At 29.4% G+C, this 17,892-nt stretch overlaps 1 protein-coding gene and 1 pseudogene across 1 annotated transcript; both read left to right on the forward strand.

Moving 5' to 3' along the window:
* Positions 1 to 2,441: 2,441 nt before the first annotated feature.
* LOC106430995 (ethylene-responsive transcription factor ERF069) lies at positions 2,442 to 3,261 on the forward strand. Its single transcript, XM_013871794.3, has one exon. The coding sequence runs from the start codon at positions 2,613 to 2,615 to the stop codon at positions 3,078 to 3,080; it is 468 nt and encodes a 155-aa protein (XP_013727248.2). The 5' UTR covers positions 2,442 to 2,612; the 3' UTR covers positions 3,081 to 3,261.
* Positions 3,262 to 9,856: 6,595 nt separating this feature from the next.
* On the forward strand, positions 9,857 to 12,516 carry LOC106430987 (annotated as a pseudogene).
* The last annotated feature ends 5,376 nt before the right edge of the window (positions 12,517 to 17,892 follow it).

Below are 17,892 nucleotides of genomic sequence, written 5' to 3' on the forward strand. Positions count from 1 at the left end.
AATAAAAAACCGTTTCTTAATTTTTAAGAACCGGTTCTTAATTTTTTTAATTAAAAATTAAGAGACGATTTCTTATTTTTCGCTAATAATCCCACCATAAGAACTCCCGTTAATCATGCTCTTATACTCAGTTTATCAAGAAATCACTTTGTCAAAAACTCAAGGTTTAGTGTTTGCAAAACGTGTACGTGTTACGTTTTCTTGTTGGCCATATTCATAAAATACGTACACAAATAGGTTTTGAATCTTTTAATTCAGTCCATGAAAAGGTCACTAGAGCTCTATGCATAAAAGTTTGATCAATAAGAGCATGATCAGAGCATCAACAAATTAACAGGGAGTATGTTGCCAAGGGTTTCTAACCACTTTAATAATAATAACTTTTATGTATTTTAGTTAAAAGTTAAATTTTAAATCACAAAATTTAATGTAATCCAATAAAAAAGTAACATGTGTGAAGAGGATATCATACTTTTTTGTTGAAGTTCTCTACACCCAATCGCTTGTTTATTTGACACAACATTTTCTAATATTTTCTATTTTTAATAGGTAGAATATGTTCTACATACCTCCAATGGGATTGTCCTCTGCATCTTTTAGTTTCTCTATCACAATTTTATGATTTTATATTACTCTCTCCGTTTCAATATAGATATGTTTTAGAATGAATATTTTGTTTCAGTTTAGACGAAGTTTTGAGATTTTAAAGTTAACTTTGACTTTATTGAAAAATGTTCAACCAATTAAATTTTATTGTTTTTTTTTTATAATTGGTTAACTGATTTTAAAATTATATCATTAAAATAATTTTTTAGAAAAATATAATTTTTTTAATCTTTGTGCACTATTACAAAATATCAAATATTATGAAACAGAGAGAGAAAAATATTTTAAATAGTATCTTTATTTGATCAACTTTTAATAACTAAAAAATAGTTACATGAAGAGAAAAATGACACCTATAGGTTAGATCTCTTTGGTTGTGTGCAATGTTCTCTTACAAAGATCGTTTCTCAACTTTTCCTTATTCTCTTTCCTACTTTTTGATATTTTGTTATTATTTTGTTAAGAGATATTGTCACTAAAGATTAACGCTAAAACCATCTCCTATTTCTATTTCTATATTTTCCCTTAAAATAGAGAAAACTCTATTATAGAAGTGAAAATGCTCCAATGTATGCCTCTATAATAGAATTCTTCTATTTATAGGGAAAAATATAGAGATATGATATTTCTACCTCTAAATATAGAGGCAAAAAGTAACTTTCCTCTATATTTTCTTCTAAAATAGAGGAACTCTATTATAGAGGCATACATTGGAGCATTTTCAGCTCTATAATAGAGATCTCTATTTTAGAGGAAAATATAGAGGTGTACATTGAAGATGCTCTAAGGGCATCTCCAACCCCACTCTATTTTCCCTTCTAAAATAGAGTTTAGAGTAAAAATACTCCAATGGTACTCTATTTTCTACTCTATAATAGTGTAAACCTATTTTTTACTCTATATATAGAGTAATTTTTTTATTTTTTGTTTATCACTCTATTTTTCACTCTAAAATAGAGTACCATTGGAGCAACATCCAACTCTATTATAGAGTTACTCTATTTTAGAGGAAAAAATAGAGTAAACCATTGGAGATAGTCTAAGGGCATCTCCAACCCCACTCTATTTTCGACTCTAAAATAGAGTTTAGAGTAAAAATACTCCAATGGTACTCTATTTTCTATTCTATAATAGTGTAAACCTATTTTTTACTCCATATATAGAGTAACTTGTTTATTTTTTGTTCATCACTCTAATTTTCACTCTAAAATAGAATACCATTGAATTAACATCCAACTCTATTATAGAGTTACTTTATTTTAGAGAAAAAAATAGAGTAAACCATCGAAAATGGTCTAATGGTGCTCTGATATCCTGTTTCTTATCAGGGGTTCAGAAGAATTAGCGGTCCATGTGCATCTTTTTTATTTGGCATTATCAGAGAAAACATTACGAACTTATATACTAATATCGAGTTTTGGAACAATATAGCTTGTAGTCTTGTAGAAAAATTTGGACAACAAGTGATCAAATCATACACGCTCTAGTTTTGTGGATGACTGGAGCCTATAAAGTTGTAACTTGTAAGCCCACAAGGCCAATAAAACTCCACAAGGATGAGGTTTTTATATTGAGCCAAACCCAATTCAAAAATCCAATTTGGATATAGTAAATCGAATCAAACCAAAATTTTATTTTTTTAAACGACAATCAAGCCAAAAATTTAATGATCAAATAAAATCTAAAACTGAACTGCAAATGTTTTTAGATTTACAGACAAAAGCCTACAAAAGAAAAAGATATATAGACAAAAAGTTTACCGTTACAATTTGAAAAAAAAAAAAAAAATTCAAGTCAATAAATAAAAATATTTTCATATCAACAAAAATCAATCATGCAATAAATTTCAATAACCGACTTAATAAAACTTGTTCAGAAAGCGAGTGAAGTATCGCGCCCAAGCCACATGATGATGAGGTTCTGACGTAATAATAAGAACAAATCATTTGTTTTAAAATTTTCAACGACCGAAAACCCCATAGCTCCGTCACATCCCCAATTTTCCGATGAAGCGAATTGTGAGGATATCATTCACCGACGTGGAGGCCACCGATTCTTCCAGCAGCGAAGACGATCAGACGAATACCGAATCACCGTCGCGAAGAAAAGGGAAGAGGTTCGTCAAGGAGATCGTCATCGACCCATCCGATTCCGCCGAGGTGAGAAAGACGCGGTTTAAGATCAGGATTCCGGCGAGGCTTAAGAAGAAGTTCAGAGGAGTGAGGCAGAGGCCGTGGGGGAAATGGGCGGCTGAGATCAGGTGCGGTAAAGCTCACGGTGGAATTCGCAACGGAGGACCTGTTAGTCTTTGGCTTGGGACATTCGAAACCGCCGAGGAAGCTGCTTTGGCTTACGACAAGGCCGCGATTCAGCTTATTGGGCCTCACGCGCCGACCAATTTCGGCCCTGAATCTCCGGCTGTGAAGCAAGATTCCGATGCTGGCGCCTCCGCCTCTTTCTTTTGTAAAAAGTGATCATTTTTTTACCTTTTAACAGCAAGTTCTCTCTTTGTACATGCAATATTTGAAGTTACTAATTTCTCATTCCAGATTCTTGGTTTAATTATCATATAATTGTACATTTGTGATCTTATTTTTGTGTTCCGACTGTATTGACTTATGTGAGACCCTTTAGCTGCTGTTTCACCTTTTCCAAGTTTACCATCTCTGGTACTGACTTCATTTTGATGTTTATGAGCGTTTTCTCTGCTCGGTCTTACTGGATACTCTCACCAACTATAGTAAGGATTGATGCGTTTTAGACATGGAAAACGCATAAGAACATTTTTCTCTTCTGTTTCTTCCCAACTTGAATAACTAGAACTTCATTTTGGAAACTAGATATTGAGGATAGATTTCGAACATTCTGTTTACAGGCAATTTAGACACATGATCATGTGTTCTAGCTAATTGCGCGAGACTTTGATGGTAAACACAAGTAGGTAAATATCACATGGTAATGTTCTTCAAAACCGGTCGTGATTAAACCGTTCGGAACCTTGGTTTTCTAATTGCAACTACTCTATAATAAATGGGAAAAATACTGTTTCAATATAAAATAATACTAGATCAGTAGATCATGATCTGTGCGTCAACAAATTTTTTTTATTTAAATTAATTAAGCAAATTTCATAAATTAATTGCATGTTGTTTAGAGTTAAAGAGAGATTTTAGCTGTATAGTATTTATTTTATGTGACTTAATTAATATTACTCTAATTTATTGTGCAATTTATCTTGCTAATAATTTGGTTCATCTTATAATCAGTTTACTTTTTTTATTTATAATTAGTGTTAAGCATTTATTTTTAAATAATATATATTTTGAACATTTTCATATTTTTTGTTATTATATTTATTTTACATTGTAGTTATTGTCATTTAATAATGTTTATACATATATATATATATATTCTTATGTAATGGATATTATTGAATTACTATGTTAGTTAAACAAATTATATAATTTTTTATTAGTATTTTTTGATTTTTCGTAAATTGTTCAAATTTTTAGTCAAATATAATGGTTTATATTGTTTGAACGCAAGATTAATATTGTTTTTTTTGGAAGCATAGATAATAGTATAATGTTGTTTCCATAACTACCTTATAGTAGTATAATAAAAGGATATATTTATTTTAAAAACTTTGAAAAATGCAAGGTCCAAAGTAGGATTCTCTTTTAATAAGAGAGATTTTTTTTTACAAATTTTCTTTTAAAACAACATATTTTTAAAAAGTTAATAACTACAAAGATAATAATTTAGTGAATAAAAATATTATAAAACTTACATAAAGATATAAATATTATAATATATAATTTTATATATATAAATATTATAAAACTATTTGTGTTTCGCTCTGTCTTTGAGGAGTATTGAATATTAGTAGTTTGTTCTGATTTGTAATGTTTCTAATATCCGATTTTTTTTTGTCGAATCGAAACGAATAACGATCAAGTTTACGGATATTTTATCCATCCCTAGATATTATGTAACTAAAGTTGTAAATAATATTTTTTTATTCAACATATTAGCTTCTAATGTCAGAGTGATGAAATGATCAAATCAACATTTAATTAAATGTATTATGGGAAAATTTTATGTTTACTACTTTTATCGTATTAATTTTCATCTCTACCACCACTAAAAAAGGACTTTTTCAAAAATACATTCTTTATTATGTAGCAAAAGACTCTTATACCTTTGTTCTATATATAAACTAGGAGTTAAGCCGCGCTACGCGCGGAGCTATTTTGATTTTTAAATGTTAACTATATAGCTATTCATTTGGACGTTGTATTCTGAATAACAACAAAATTCTAAATTGTATGTTTGTGTAAATACTTATTTCTTTAGAAAAAAACAGAAAACTATATATTTTTCATATAGATGTTTCATATAGTTTTCCATTTTATATTATATATTTATTTATTATTTAATTTTACTTAATTTGTAGGGCAATTCTTTTAAATAGTTGTTTTTAACTTTTTCTCACAAAATAGTCATCAATAAGGAAATGAAAAAGTAACCCATTTTATTTTGAAAATTTTAACATTTCTTTTTTATTTTTCAAAATTTGAAATCATATCCACAAAATTCCACCCCGTAACTCTAAACCCTAAGTCTAGTTTATTTAACATTATAGCATAGATATAATTTTACTCTTTAATAAATGTTTAATTCAGATAAATGTTTAATTTAGTTTTTTTATTTTTTATATCGTATATTTACTTACTATTTATCTTCTTTTATTTTGTATATTTATTTATTCTAAATTTCTTGCTTTTATATCTATCATAATATTACGATATATATTTAATATACTATTTTATTTCTTATATACTATATTTACTTATTATTTATTTTTTCTTATATTTTATATTTACTTATTATAATATATAACCTTTCTATATGATTAATATTACTAACAATGATATTAAAATATTACATAATATTAAATTATAAATGTATTATAATATTAGAATAAGAATAAAATATCATAATAATATTACTTATTATTTATTTTTATACTAATATTTTTATGTCTTTTTTTTTACATCAATCATCTACAGACTCATGCTGACTCTATAAACCAAACCGGTAACTCTGTCCATGTGAACGACGAAAGACGGTTGTTTCCTAGCACTGCTTGCTAAATTATCTGCCTTTTGATTTTCCGTCTGAGGTATATGAACGATCTCTGAGTTTAGAAAGCTTCTTTTTAGCAGCTTAATGTCTTCCTGATAATTTTCAAACGCTAGCGATTCTTCTGGTTCCGAAACCATCTTTACCAGTTGAGAACAATCTGTCGCAAATGTGACATAAAATTGCCGTAAATTTCTCATGTATTCCATTGCCCATATTAGCGCTTCTACCTCCGAATGAAGAGGTGAAAGACTTGCCCGGACATTCCGTGCCCCTAGAAATCCATCAAAACCCGCTAAAGTGATGTACCAACCTTGTCCTGAGAACTGTTCCTTATCTTTTCATGAACAATCTATGAAACACCATCTTTCTGGTATTATTGGTACAATTATTTCATGTAATTGATTTGCAACCCTCTAATTATTTGTTACATGTGCCTCCACCCAAAATGTTGATTCTAATTCTGCTAGTTTAAGCGTATATCTTGGATCAACATCCAAATTGATAAAAACTTTGTTGTTTCGACATTTCCAAATATACCATAATATCTACGCAAATTGGTTATCCTCCATTTTTGGATTAACTCTCCAAAAAAAGATGATCCATATTTTTATGTCTTATAGTCTATATTTACTAATTATTTATTTTACTATACATTTTTTCAGATAGATATTTAATTTAGTTTTTCCAGTTTTGATATTGCATATTTATTTATTGTGTATTTTTTTATACTGTGTATTTACTTATTCTAATATTACGGTAGATGTTTAATATATTACTTGTATTTCTTATATTGTATATTTACTTATTATATATTTTACTATACATTTTTCAGCGATATGTTTAATTTAGTATTTTCATTTCTTAATTGTATTTTACCTTCTTTTTTTTTTATACTATAGATTTACTTATTCTAATTTTCTTGTTTTTATATCAAATAATAATATTATGATAGATGTTTAATGTGATTAAAAATATTATCTTATATTATATGCTTATTTTTCTTATATTGTATATTTACTTACAAAAATATTTGAAAATAATAAAATGTTAAACTATACATATTCAGATAGAAGTTTAATGTAGCTTTTTATTTCTTATATTGTATATTTATTTATCTAGTTGTTTTGTTTTATATCAAATTATAATATTACGATAGATGTTTAATGTAATATTTCTAGTTCTTATATTATATATTTACTTATTATTTACATTATTATATATTTTAAGATAGAGGTTTAATGTATTTTTTTGTATTTTTTATATTATATATTTACTTATAATTTATTTTTCTTATATTTTATATCTACTTATTCTAATATTATAATTGATGTTTAGTGTAATATTTTTATAACGTAAATTTACTTTTATTTATTTATTTAACTATACATTTTTCAGATATATTTTTAATTTAGTTTTTCCATTTTTTATATTGTGTATTTACTTACTATTTATCTTTTCTTATTTTTATATTTATTTATTCTCTTTTTTTTTGTTTTTATATCAATGATAATATTACGATATATATTTAATGTAATATTTTTGTTTTTTATATACTATATTTACTTATTATTTATTTTTCTTATATTTTATATTTACTTATTCTAATAGTAAGATAATGTTTAGTATAATATTCATATTTCTTATATTTTGTATTTAGTTATTATTTTATAGATGTTAAAATTATTTTTTTCAATTCTTAATTGTATATTTACTTATTCTAATTTTTTTCTTTTTATATCATATAACAATATTATGATAGATGTTTGATGTAATATTTATATTTCTTATATTGTATATTTACTTAATATTTATTTTTTCTTATATTATATATTTACATATTATTGTTTAATGTAATATTTTTATTTCTTATATTGTATATTTATTTATTATTATTTTTTATATTGTATATTTACTTATTGTTTATTTTTTATTTTTTAATAACCGAAATATTTTTTGTTTTGCTTATTTATTTATTTTATTATACTTTTTCACATAAATGTTTAATGTAAATTTTCTATTTCTTATAATATGTATTTACTTATTATTTATTTTTCTTTATATCTATATTTACTTATTAGTTATTTTTTATTTTTTGCTAATAATACCACGTGTCATCTTCGGAGAGAAGTTTTTTTTGATGACGTGGACGCTTATGGAACCTCAAAAGGCTTATGTTATGTATTTACTTATTGTTTATCTTTTCTTATTTTTATATTTATTTATTCTAATTTTTTTGTTTTTATATAAATGAGAATTTTACGATATATATTTAATGTAATATTTTTATTTCTTATATACAATATTTACTTATTATTTATTTTTCTTATATTTTATATATAGTTATTCTAATAATAAGATAATGTTTAGTATAATATTTATATTTCTTATATTTTGTATTTAGTTATTGTTTTATAGATGTTTAATTTAGTTTTTTCAATTCTTAATTGTATATTTATTTATTCTAATTTTCTTCTTTTTATATCAAATAACAATATTATGATAGATGTTTAATGTAATATTTATATTTCTTATATTTTATATTTAGTTATTATTTATTTTTTTATATTGTATATTTACATATTATTGTTTAATGTAATGTTACTATTTCTTACATTGTATATTTACTTAATATTATTTTTTTATATTGTATATTCACTTATTTATTTATTTTTTATTTTTTAATAATTGAAATATTTTCTGTTTTACTTATTTATTTATTTATTTTATTATACTTTTTCACATAAATGTTTAATGTAAATTTTCTATTTCTTATAATGTGTATTTACTTATTATTTATTTTTCTTTATATGTATATTTACTTATTAGGTATTTTTTATTTTTTGGTAATATTGCCACGTGTCATCTTTGGAGATAATTTTTTCGCTGATGTGGACGCTCTATGGAGCCTCAAAAGAACCCTTTTATTAGTATAGATTAAAAAAAATTATGTTTTCGAATTATACTTTTTCAAATTCGAACTTTTTTATAAAAAAAAATTTTGAAATTTTTTGTTTCGAATTTTTTTTTTCAAAATATCTTTTTGAAAATCGGAAATTATGTTTAAAACAATTTTTACTTTTTTTTTAATTTGTTTTTAAGTATTTGTTTTTATATTTTTTAGAATCTTAAATTTCACATTCCAAAAACCCTACTCCACCCTTCAACTCTAAACCATAAGTCTAGATTAGTTAATCCGTATAAGTGTCTTTTATCCTAAAAGTAGGACTAAAAGTGGTTAGTGTAAACATGAAAAGTGGTATTATGAATATGGTATTTATCGCAATTTTTCATGTATTATTAGGTTAATATCAAAGCTTTAAAATGAAATACGGATAAAAAGTCTATGCGGGATAAAAAATCGTGGGTTGGTTTCACAGTGTTGGTGTGTGGTCATCGTGAACGGGTGGTTCAGATGAGGGTTCCTGCTCTTCACAAAGTGCTTCTATGGTTCATGCTCTTTTGCTGTGTGGTAAAATTTCCGGCTTATCGTAAGACAATTAAGTTTAGTTTCTATCAACTTTTGATAGGTTATGGTTTAGATGAAGGAATTTAGTTTGTATCTTGCTGTTCCAGTTGGTCTTTAGTTGCCTGTTTTTTGGGTTATCGTCTCCCTCATTTGGGCTTGGTTTCCGGGAAAGTTCATATGTTCCTCCGGCTCTAGTATTTCACCCATGTATTTTAACAAGTTATCAATGAAAAATCAGTTGAGAAAAAAAAAAATCGTGGGTTGATTGATGTCATTTTCTTAAGGGGAAATTATTGTCGGTTACACGAAAAATACATCACTATATGACTAAACATCTAGACGAACTATATGATTCACATGATAATATTCTTAAACTATTTGTATATGTTCTTAACATTTTACCAAAAAAAAAAAACTATTTATATATGTGTTATATTGTTAATACCATAAACATAATTTCAATTGCTAAAAAGTGTGTCAGAACTGGAAGCCAACGACTTTTAACTTTTGACATATTTTAACATGTTCTCAGTTGTAAATATTGCGTTTGAATACTCGATCCATATATTTATTTTATTTACTGATCTTTTGTACGTGTATTATGGTTCGGCTGTAAGAGTTTGGTTGTTGATGAATTTCAAATCCGACAACACATTTCAGCTATCAGAATTATGTTGATGGTAACATAACACATAATAATTCAAAATACTAATTTTAAAAATAACAAACTTTTTATAATGAATAATAAAGTATATAATGTTTTGGATATATATAAAATTTACTATTTATAAAAGATTACATGTATCTAGTCAAACATTTAACTTGACTAGGTAATATAATTTCTTAATTACCTTAAAAACTAGTCAAGGTTCTCGAAAATGTAAGTGACTCCCTATTTGCTTCTTTGGGGAATGTTCTATATAAATGCGAAGCCCTAACTCTCCAAACAATCATCATCTCTTTCATGCATCAAACATAAACCTTAAAAGACCATCGCTTTTCTAACCTAAACCTACATTCGTACATTAAACCTAAGTCGGCTTAGATCCTATGTCTCTTGATCAACAGCAACCGCAAGCCTCGCTTGACACTGATGATCAAATCCGGGTAACACTTTCCTTCCGGTTTAGATCTTCCTGTTAGCTCGAGCTTTCGTTTCTTGAAACTGAGTTTGAGTTTGTACCTCATTTCTTCGTGGGAACAGATTCAGATGCATAGAGAGTACAAGCAGAGAATCTTGTCTTCTTACCAGGTGAGGTTTTGTTTCTTTCTACTGTATATATAATTAGGCAAACGCGTCTTATCTCGGTTGTTTCGTTGAATCTTTATTGGTTTTTGTTCATCTGATTTTTCAGCGTCTGCATGGAGAGATCTATTCTCTTGACCCAGCTAGTGTCTTCGTGCCTTCGTTTCTTAAAGCTGTCACTCCGAAGTCGGAGGAGAACTTTAAAAGCATAATGGTTCAAGCCGCTCCTGGGATTTACACTTTTGAAATGCTCCAGCCAAAGTTTTGTGAAATGTTACTAGAAGAGGTATGAATTGAGTTAAAGTTATTTGGTTTTGTGTGTTTTGGGTATATATAGGCTATTCTTGTCTGTCGGATTCTAACGCTTGCTCAGGTTTTACATATGGAGAAATGGGCCCACGATTCAAATTTTGTTTATAAGGAGACCCAGTACGTTGAACATTTTTGGTGTTGCTCTTGATGATTTTGGCTTTGAAAGCATGCTCCAGAAGTTGCTTGAGGACTTCATAAGTCCTATATCTTAAGGTTTATCATTCTACTTGTGATTGTACATTTTGGGTATTGTTGTGAAATATGCATGTGTGCTCAAGGGTTTTGTTTATATCTTCTGTCAGTTCTGTTCCCGGAAGTCTGTGGATCCGGTTTAGATTCTCACCATGGCTATGTTGTTGAGTATGGAGAATATATAGAAACTGATGCTGGTAAGTACTGGGAAGCTCCTCACTAGCCTCTTCATTAGTTATTTAGGTCTGGACTGGTGAGTACATCTAATATATGCTTTGTGAATTTTCTGGTGGAGAGCTGTACTTTAGAGGTGTGAGATGTGCTAACCATATGAAGTCACCTGGTGAAGAGGTAATATATAGTGAAACCTACCATCAAAGCAATCATTGTGTCATTTATTACAATAGTCCGTTTAGTGATGTCGTCTCAACCACAAGGATATTTTCACCATGATTATAGTGAGTTTAGAACTGATCAGCGGAGTACTCACATAATTCTTCATTTCCATGTGGATGACTCAGAGGTTACTTTGAATGTTTGCTTGGGTAAACAATTTTCTGGTGGAGAGCTGTACTTTAGAGGTGTGAGATGTGCTAACTATATGAAGTCACCTGGTGAAGAGGTAATATATAATGAAACCTACCATCAAAGCAATCATTGTGTCATTTATTACAATAGTCCGTTTAGTGATGTCGTCTCAACCATAAGGATATTTTTCACCATGATTATAGTGAGTTTAAAACTGATCAGCGGAGTACTCACATAATTCTTCATTAATTCTTTCGTAGTTAGTTCGCTGTTATTTTACTACTTATCAGAAAAAAATCTTCCGTAGGAACATTATGATTACCCTCACGTACTTGGTCAAGCCGTTCTTCATCGTGGAAGTCACCGCCATGGTGCTAAGGCTATAACTAATGGAATACGAGCCAACTTGCTTATGTGGTGTAGAAGGTAAAGCCTTTCACACTGATGTTCATGGTCTAACTAAGCTACATCAGTGTTTAGATATTTTCATCAGCAAATGCATATATATTTCATGAACCGTCTCATTAGTTGTAAGTTTTGTTTGTGTGGATTTCATTTATTCGTTGTCTTTCTCATGTAGCTCAACTTTTCGAGCAACTAATAGTTCTCGAAAAGATTTCCCAACTTTTGTTGAACTTTCATGAAAAGTTTGATTGGTAAAATTTAAACTTTAAAGACTTTAAAAACTTTTCACAACAATGGTCCTTAGTCACTTTAGGTTTTTCTCTCATCTTTCATGTTGTATTCTCTAAAGCCAACTAAGATGCCGAATGGTGAAAACAGTTCAAGCGGTGCAGATCAAGCATAACAAATGTAGATCAAGCGGATCATGCATGAGAGATGCAGATCAAGCGGATCATGTAGGGAGAGATGCTAATCAAGCGGATTATGCAGGTAGATCAAACAAATCAAACAATTATTATAATTTTGAAAGATAAAAACAATTCAAATAAAATAAATTATATGTTTCAATAATAAAAATTACAATAAAATATATCAAAACATATAATATAGAAATATAATACATAAACAACATAAAATGTTGCACTAAAACGATGTTACGACAATTATAAAATCAAAATATAAAAACATTAAAAATTTAATGAAATATATATATATATATATATCTTTCACTAGTATACATATTTAAATTATATTACGATATTTTGCATAATAAATATTATAATTTAACACACATTATAAATATATAATAACTTAAATAAATGTAAAATTATATGACAAAAATAGAAAGAGAAATATATAGTCAATGATAGTTTTATATTGTCAAAATTGTAAGCAAAATAGAATGAAAATATTGTACTTGTAAAAAATAATTAAATATATTTCAAAATTAAATATTTGCAGATCTCCCGCAAACAAAACCAAATGTATAGCAGGTGAGATCTGCATGCAGATCTCCTGCTTTTTCCACAAAAAGACAAAAAAAATTGAACTGCATGCAGATCTCCCGCTATCTACAATGCAAAACCATAAATTATTGAATGGTGAATGCGTGCAAGAGAGCTGCTTGTGCGGAACAACTGCATTTGTCTCACCCTTCCATTCAAACACTAAATCGTGATTTTTACAACAAAAATTTATTTTTCTTTTTCTTTGATAAACTTTTAATTATTTTTATCCTTTGATAAGTATATAACTTTTATACAAATATATATTAATTTTATCATAAATATTTTAAGTGAGTAAATTTTATTTTTTTATTCTTGTTCTTTTAAGATCCATATTGCATTATCTTCGATGTCATATATATTTCTTTCATTACTAATATAATTTAACATCATTAAAAGAAATACTAAAGTAATATCCACATATTCTATATTTCAAACAATTAATATTCTTTATATATATACACATTTAATCTAACAGCCAAAATTTGTAAAGCCAAAATCTCTACATCCATAATTCTAAGGGAGAATTGCTAAAACCAATCCAAAAATTCAAGTCAAACCTAAAAGTGTACCCCACTTTCAGTCAAATGCAAAATCAACCTAACAATGTGGTAAAAATACTATTTAACCCTTATGACCAAACAAAAAAAAGAATTATATTTTACGTTTATGTCCTTCGTAAGTCTACACATAACAGAAAGAAGTCTACATATATGTAGACCTCATACGAAGTCTACCATGTAAACTTATTATATAGTCTACATTTTAATTTGATCTAATAATTTAATTTCAAAAATGTATAAAAATATTTTTTGTGAAATTTTTAGTTAATCTTCAATAAAAGGGTTAATATGAGGTTTATAAATTAAAAATTTATATAATTTAACAATTTAAAAGAATATATATTGATTTGGTAACCATGTGTTAGAACCTTGGTCATGGTATAACAACAAAATGTTCTACTATGTTATGTCTATAAAGATAAGATTTTAGATTGATTTTTTTTTATTAATTTAAATTTGTATATTAGTGTGGAGTAGTTTATATTTTGTAAATTTCAGATATTTGATACAATTGTTAGGATTTTTTTGATTATCAAGCAAATGTTTAGAGTTTGAGATTTGTGATTTAGGGTTTAGTAGACTTAATTGTAAGTCTACTTCACTTTAGACGATTTTTTCAGTCTGCTTTAATTGGTTTTTACAAAAAAAAAACATTATTTTTAAATTAAATGTAGTTCTATTAAAAAGAAATTTAGTAAATCATTTATTAAAATTATTAAAAAAATAAATTATTAAAAGAATTAAGAACAAAAGAAATTTAATTTATATATTATATTAAAAAAAGAAGAAGATAAAGAACAAAAAGATCATAGAAAGACTTATTTATAAGTCTACCAAACCGAAAAATAATTAAGCTAACCAGATTTTAACCAAAATAGTTTAACTTAACCAAACTTAAACCAGAAATTTTTTAACCTAATCGGATCAAGTACCCCACATATAAATACACTTTCTTTTGTGAAATTAGGTAAAAAGCACAAAACCTAGCGTCGTCGCTCTTTCTCTCCGACAAGGCGATTTCCAGCACGATTTCCGGCGGTCTTCAAGTAGTTTCCATCACCGTCCCGTCATCGCTGCAACATCTTCCCTCCGATAAGGTCTGTTTCATGTCTATTTTCAGAACTTCGTCGGAGTCATGTCGTTGGAGTCGTTTCGTTGTTATCGATTTCGTCGTTGTTAGTTTGTTAAGTAACCTTTTAATTTTCTTTTGTTTCAGATCTTGTTGGAGAGGAACTTAACATTCCCCGCAAGGCCCATAAAACAATGATATTTGGCATGTTAATGTCGACAATCCGGTCAAGACCGGTTTAGCTGACGGATCGATCGGCCAGAACATTCGATCGATCGGTTCGATCCATTAATCGATTAAGTCATTCATTCGACGTCAGCCCGACGAGCCTTCGCTTTATTCGAAAGCCCACTTCGCTTAGACTTGGGCCATGCTTCTAGGGCGAACCACTACAAGAAAACAGCGGTATTCTGACGGACATTCCGACGAAAAATGAATTCCTCAGAATATCCCGAGGAATTTCCGAGGATATTCCGAGGAAACACGAAATTTGGTCTCCTCGGAATTTCCTCGGAATATACCGATGTAATTCCGAGGAAATATTAATCCGTCGGAATATTCTTATGGAATACCGAGGAAAAACGTATTCCTCGGAAAAAACCGATGAATTCCGAGGATATATTATAGCCGTTAGAGAGCCGTTGGGGGATTTTAAAAATTTCGAGGAAATTCCGACGAACTAGCCGAGGAAATTCCGACGAAGTAGGGTTTTTAAACCGAAAACAACGTTTTGCGGTTTGAATAACACTTATATAACCCTTATTAAGTGTCTTAGACTGATTATGAAATCAAAAATTTGTTCCTTACCCTATAATAAACACTTTTCCGATTGTATGAACGAAATCCCCACAACATAAGAGAAACACTTATACACTTTATAAAAGGTAAAGGGAATACTTACAATTCGTTTTGAAATTTTGTTATTTCATGGTTTATGATCCTCTATACAAAGAATCCTCAATGGTATGCATTACAATTGTATAAGAAATGAAATACGGCAAAAAAAATCGATGTTTTGAAACCCCAAACACTAGTTCCTTGGTATTTACTCTGAAAATCGATGTGAAGATTAATATTTTCATAACAAACTTTACTCTCGATCTTCATCTCTCTCAACTTCACATTCAAGATTCTTGATATGGTATCAGAGCTCAACGATTCATTGGCATGAGTATCTCATCTTCTGATCATTTTCTCATTCAGCTGGTGGTGACGATTCTTCAATTTGTTCATCTCGTCACCATCACCGTCTTCCGCGTTCTACTTTCGTACTTTCTTTGACCTAACTGCTACTGATTTCTTTGATTTCGTCGGCACAATCTTTCTTTTCTTTTGGATTCTTCATCTGATTGTTGTGAATTTTTTCGCAATCGATGGATCCTCGTTCGAATCAATCGATTCCCGGTCGGTTGTGTCTTCACCCTTGGATCATTACGATAATCCATATTATCTTCTTCATAATGATCATGCGGGATTGCAGTCGGTGACTGATAACCTTTCTTCTGGAGCTGAGTTTCATTCTTGAAGACGTTTAGTTCGTATGGCGCTTAATGTGCGTAACAAGCTTGGCTTCATCGATGGTACGATTCGCAAACCCCCTTCTACTGATCGTAACTCAGGATCTTGGTCTAGGTGCAATAATCTTGTTGCGACTTGGTTGATGAATTCAGTATCGAAACAAATAGCCAGAGCTTATTGTATATGTCTACGACTGAGAGCATATGGAACAATCTCATGTCTAGGTTTATGCAGGATGATGCGCCAAGGGTATATGAGATTGAACTACGGATAGTACAATAAAACAGGGTTCTAAAGATGTTAGTGCGTACTATACCGAGTTGATTACTTTGTGGGAGGAGTACAAGAACTACATTGAACTTCCTGTTTGTACTTGTGGCAAGTGTGAGTGTAATGCTGCTATGCTCTGGGAGAAGTTGCAACAATGTAGCTGTGTGACTAAATTCCTCATGCGATTGAATGAAGTCTATGACCAGACGAGAAGACACATCTTGATGCTCAAGCCTATTCCGTGTATTGAAGAAGTTTACAACATGGTTGCTCAGGATGAAAGGCAGCGTCTTGTTCGTCCTGTTATCAAGACTGATAATGTAGTTTTTCAAGCATCAGAAGCGTCTTAACAATCTCAGTTCATGGAATGTTTTGAGTATGCAGCTGCGTATAATGCCTATAAACCCAAGTCAGCTCGTCCTATCTGTACTCACTGTGGCAAGTCGGGTCATGTTGTTCAGAAGTGCTATCGTCTTATTGGCTTTCCTCCTGGATACAAGAACACTGGATCTTCTGGTTTTCAGAACAAACCATCTTATCGTGGTACTTCTGGTCTGTCTACTGAACAACAAAAGGCTAGTACGAATGCAGTTTCTAGATGTTATGGGGGGTGTAATCTCTCAATCTTCCTCGGCGAATACGCTGGAGTTGCCACAGTTTACTTTAGGACAGTTGCAGGCTCTTTTACAGCAGTTGCAGACTCACTTTCAGCCTTCAGAAACGATAGCTTCATGTTCTAAAGCCTCTATCTCGGACAAATGTGTCATGGCTAGTCAGTTATCATCTAGTAACTCTGTCTCTCTTTCCATAAACCTTCGTTTTGAGAATCACACTCACTTTTAACCATCAATGTCTTTCTACTCTTTCATCATCTTTATCTTCTTCATCTTGGATCATTGATAGAGGTGGTTCTAGTCATGTATGTAATGACCTTAGTATGTTCCGAGAAACCTTTTCAACATCTGACATAATAATCTCTTTGCCTAATGGGATAAAGGCTCCTATTCAGTTCACTGGTACAGTTTGTTTGCCTGATTTACTGATTCTGAAAGATGTCTTACATGTACCTTCTTTTCATTTTAACTTGATCAGTGTTAGTACTTTGTTACGTGATAATGATTGTTCCGCTCATTTCTTTTCTGATAATTGTTTTCTTCAGGCATGTTCTCGGGACTTGATGATTGGGAAGAGTGATTTACATTGTAATCTCTACATTCTTGATATGCATTCTCTTGTTTCTTCACCATTGGAGTCTTTGTGTGGATTCTTGTCGGTAGATGGCACTCTCTGGCATCAATGCCTTGGACACCCGTCTGCTGTCAAGTTACAGCAATTATCAGATTCTCTTTGTATACCTCGTTCTGTTGTCCATTTGGTTTCTCATTGCCAGGTATGTCCATTAGCTAAGCAGAAAAAAGTTGTCGTTTCCTTTTAAAAACGAATTATCATATCATGCATTTGATTTACTTCATTTGGATGTTTGGGGACCGTTTTCAACTGAATCAATGGAAGGTTTCAAATATTTTCTGACTATTGTTGATGATTGCACGCGTGTTACTTGGGTT

Source organism: Brassica napus, chromosome C7 (assembly GCF_020379485.1).
Source record: "Brassica napus cultivar Da-Ae chromosome C7, Da-Ae, whole genome shotgun sequence".
Taxonomy (NCBI): domain Eukaryota; kingdom Viridiplantae; phylum Streptophyta; class Magnoliopsida; order Brassicales; family Brassicaceae; genus Brassica; species Brassica napus.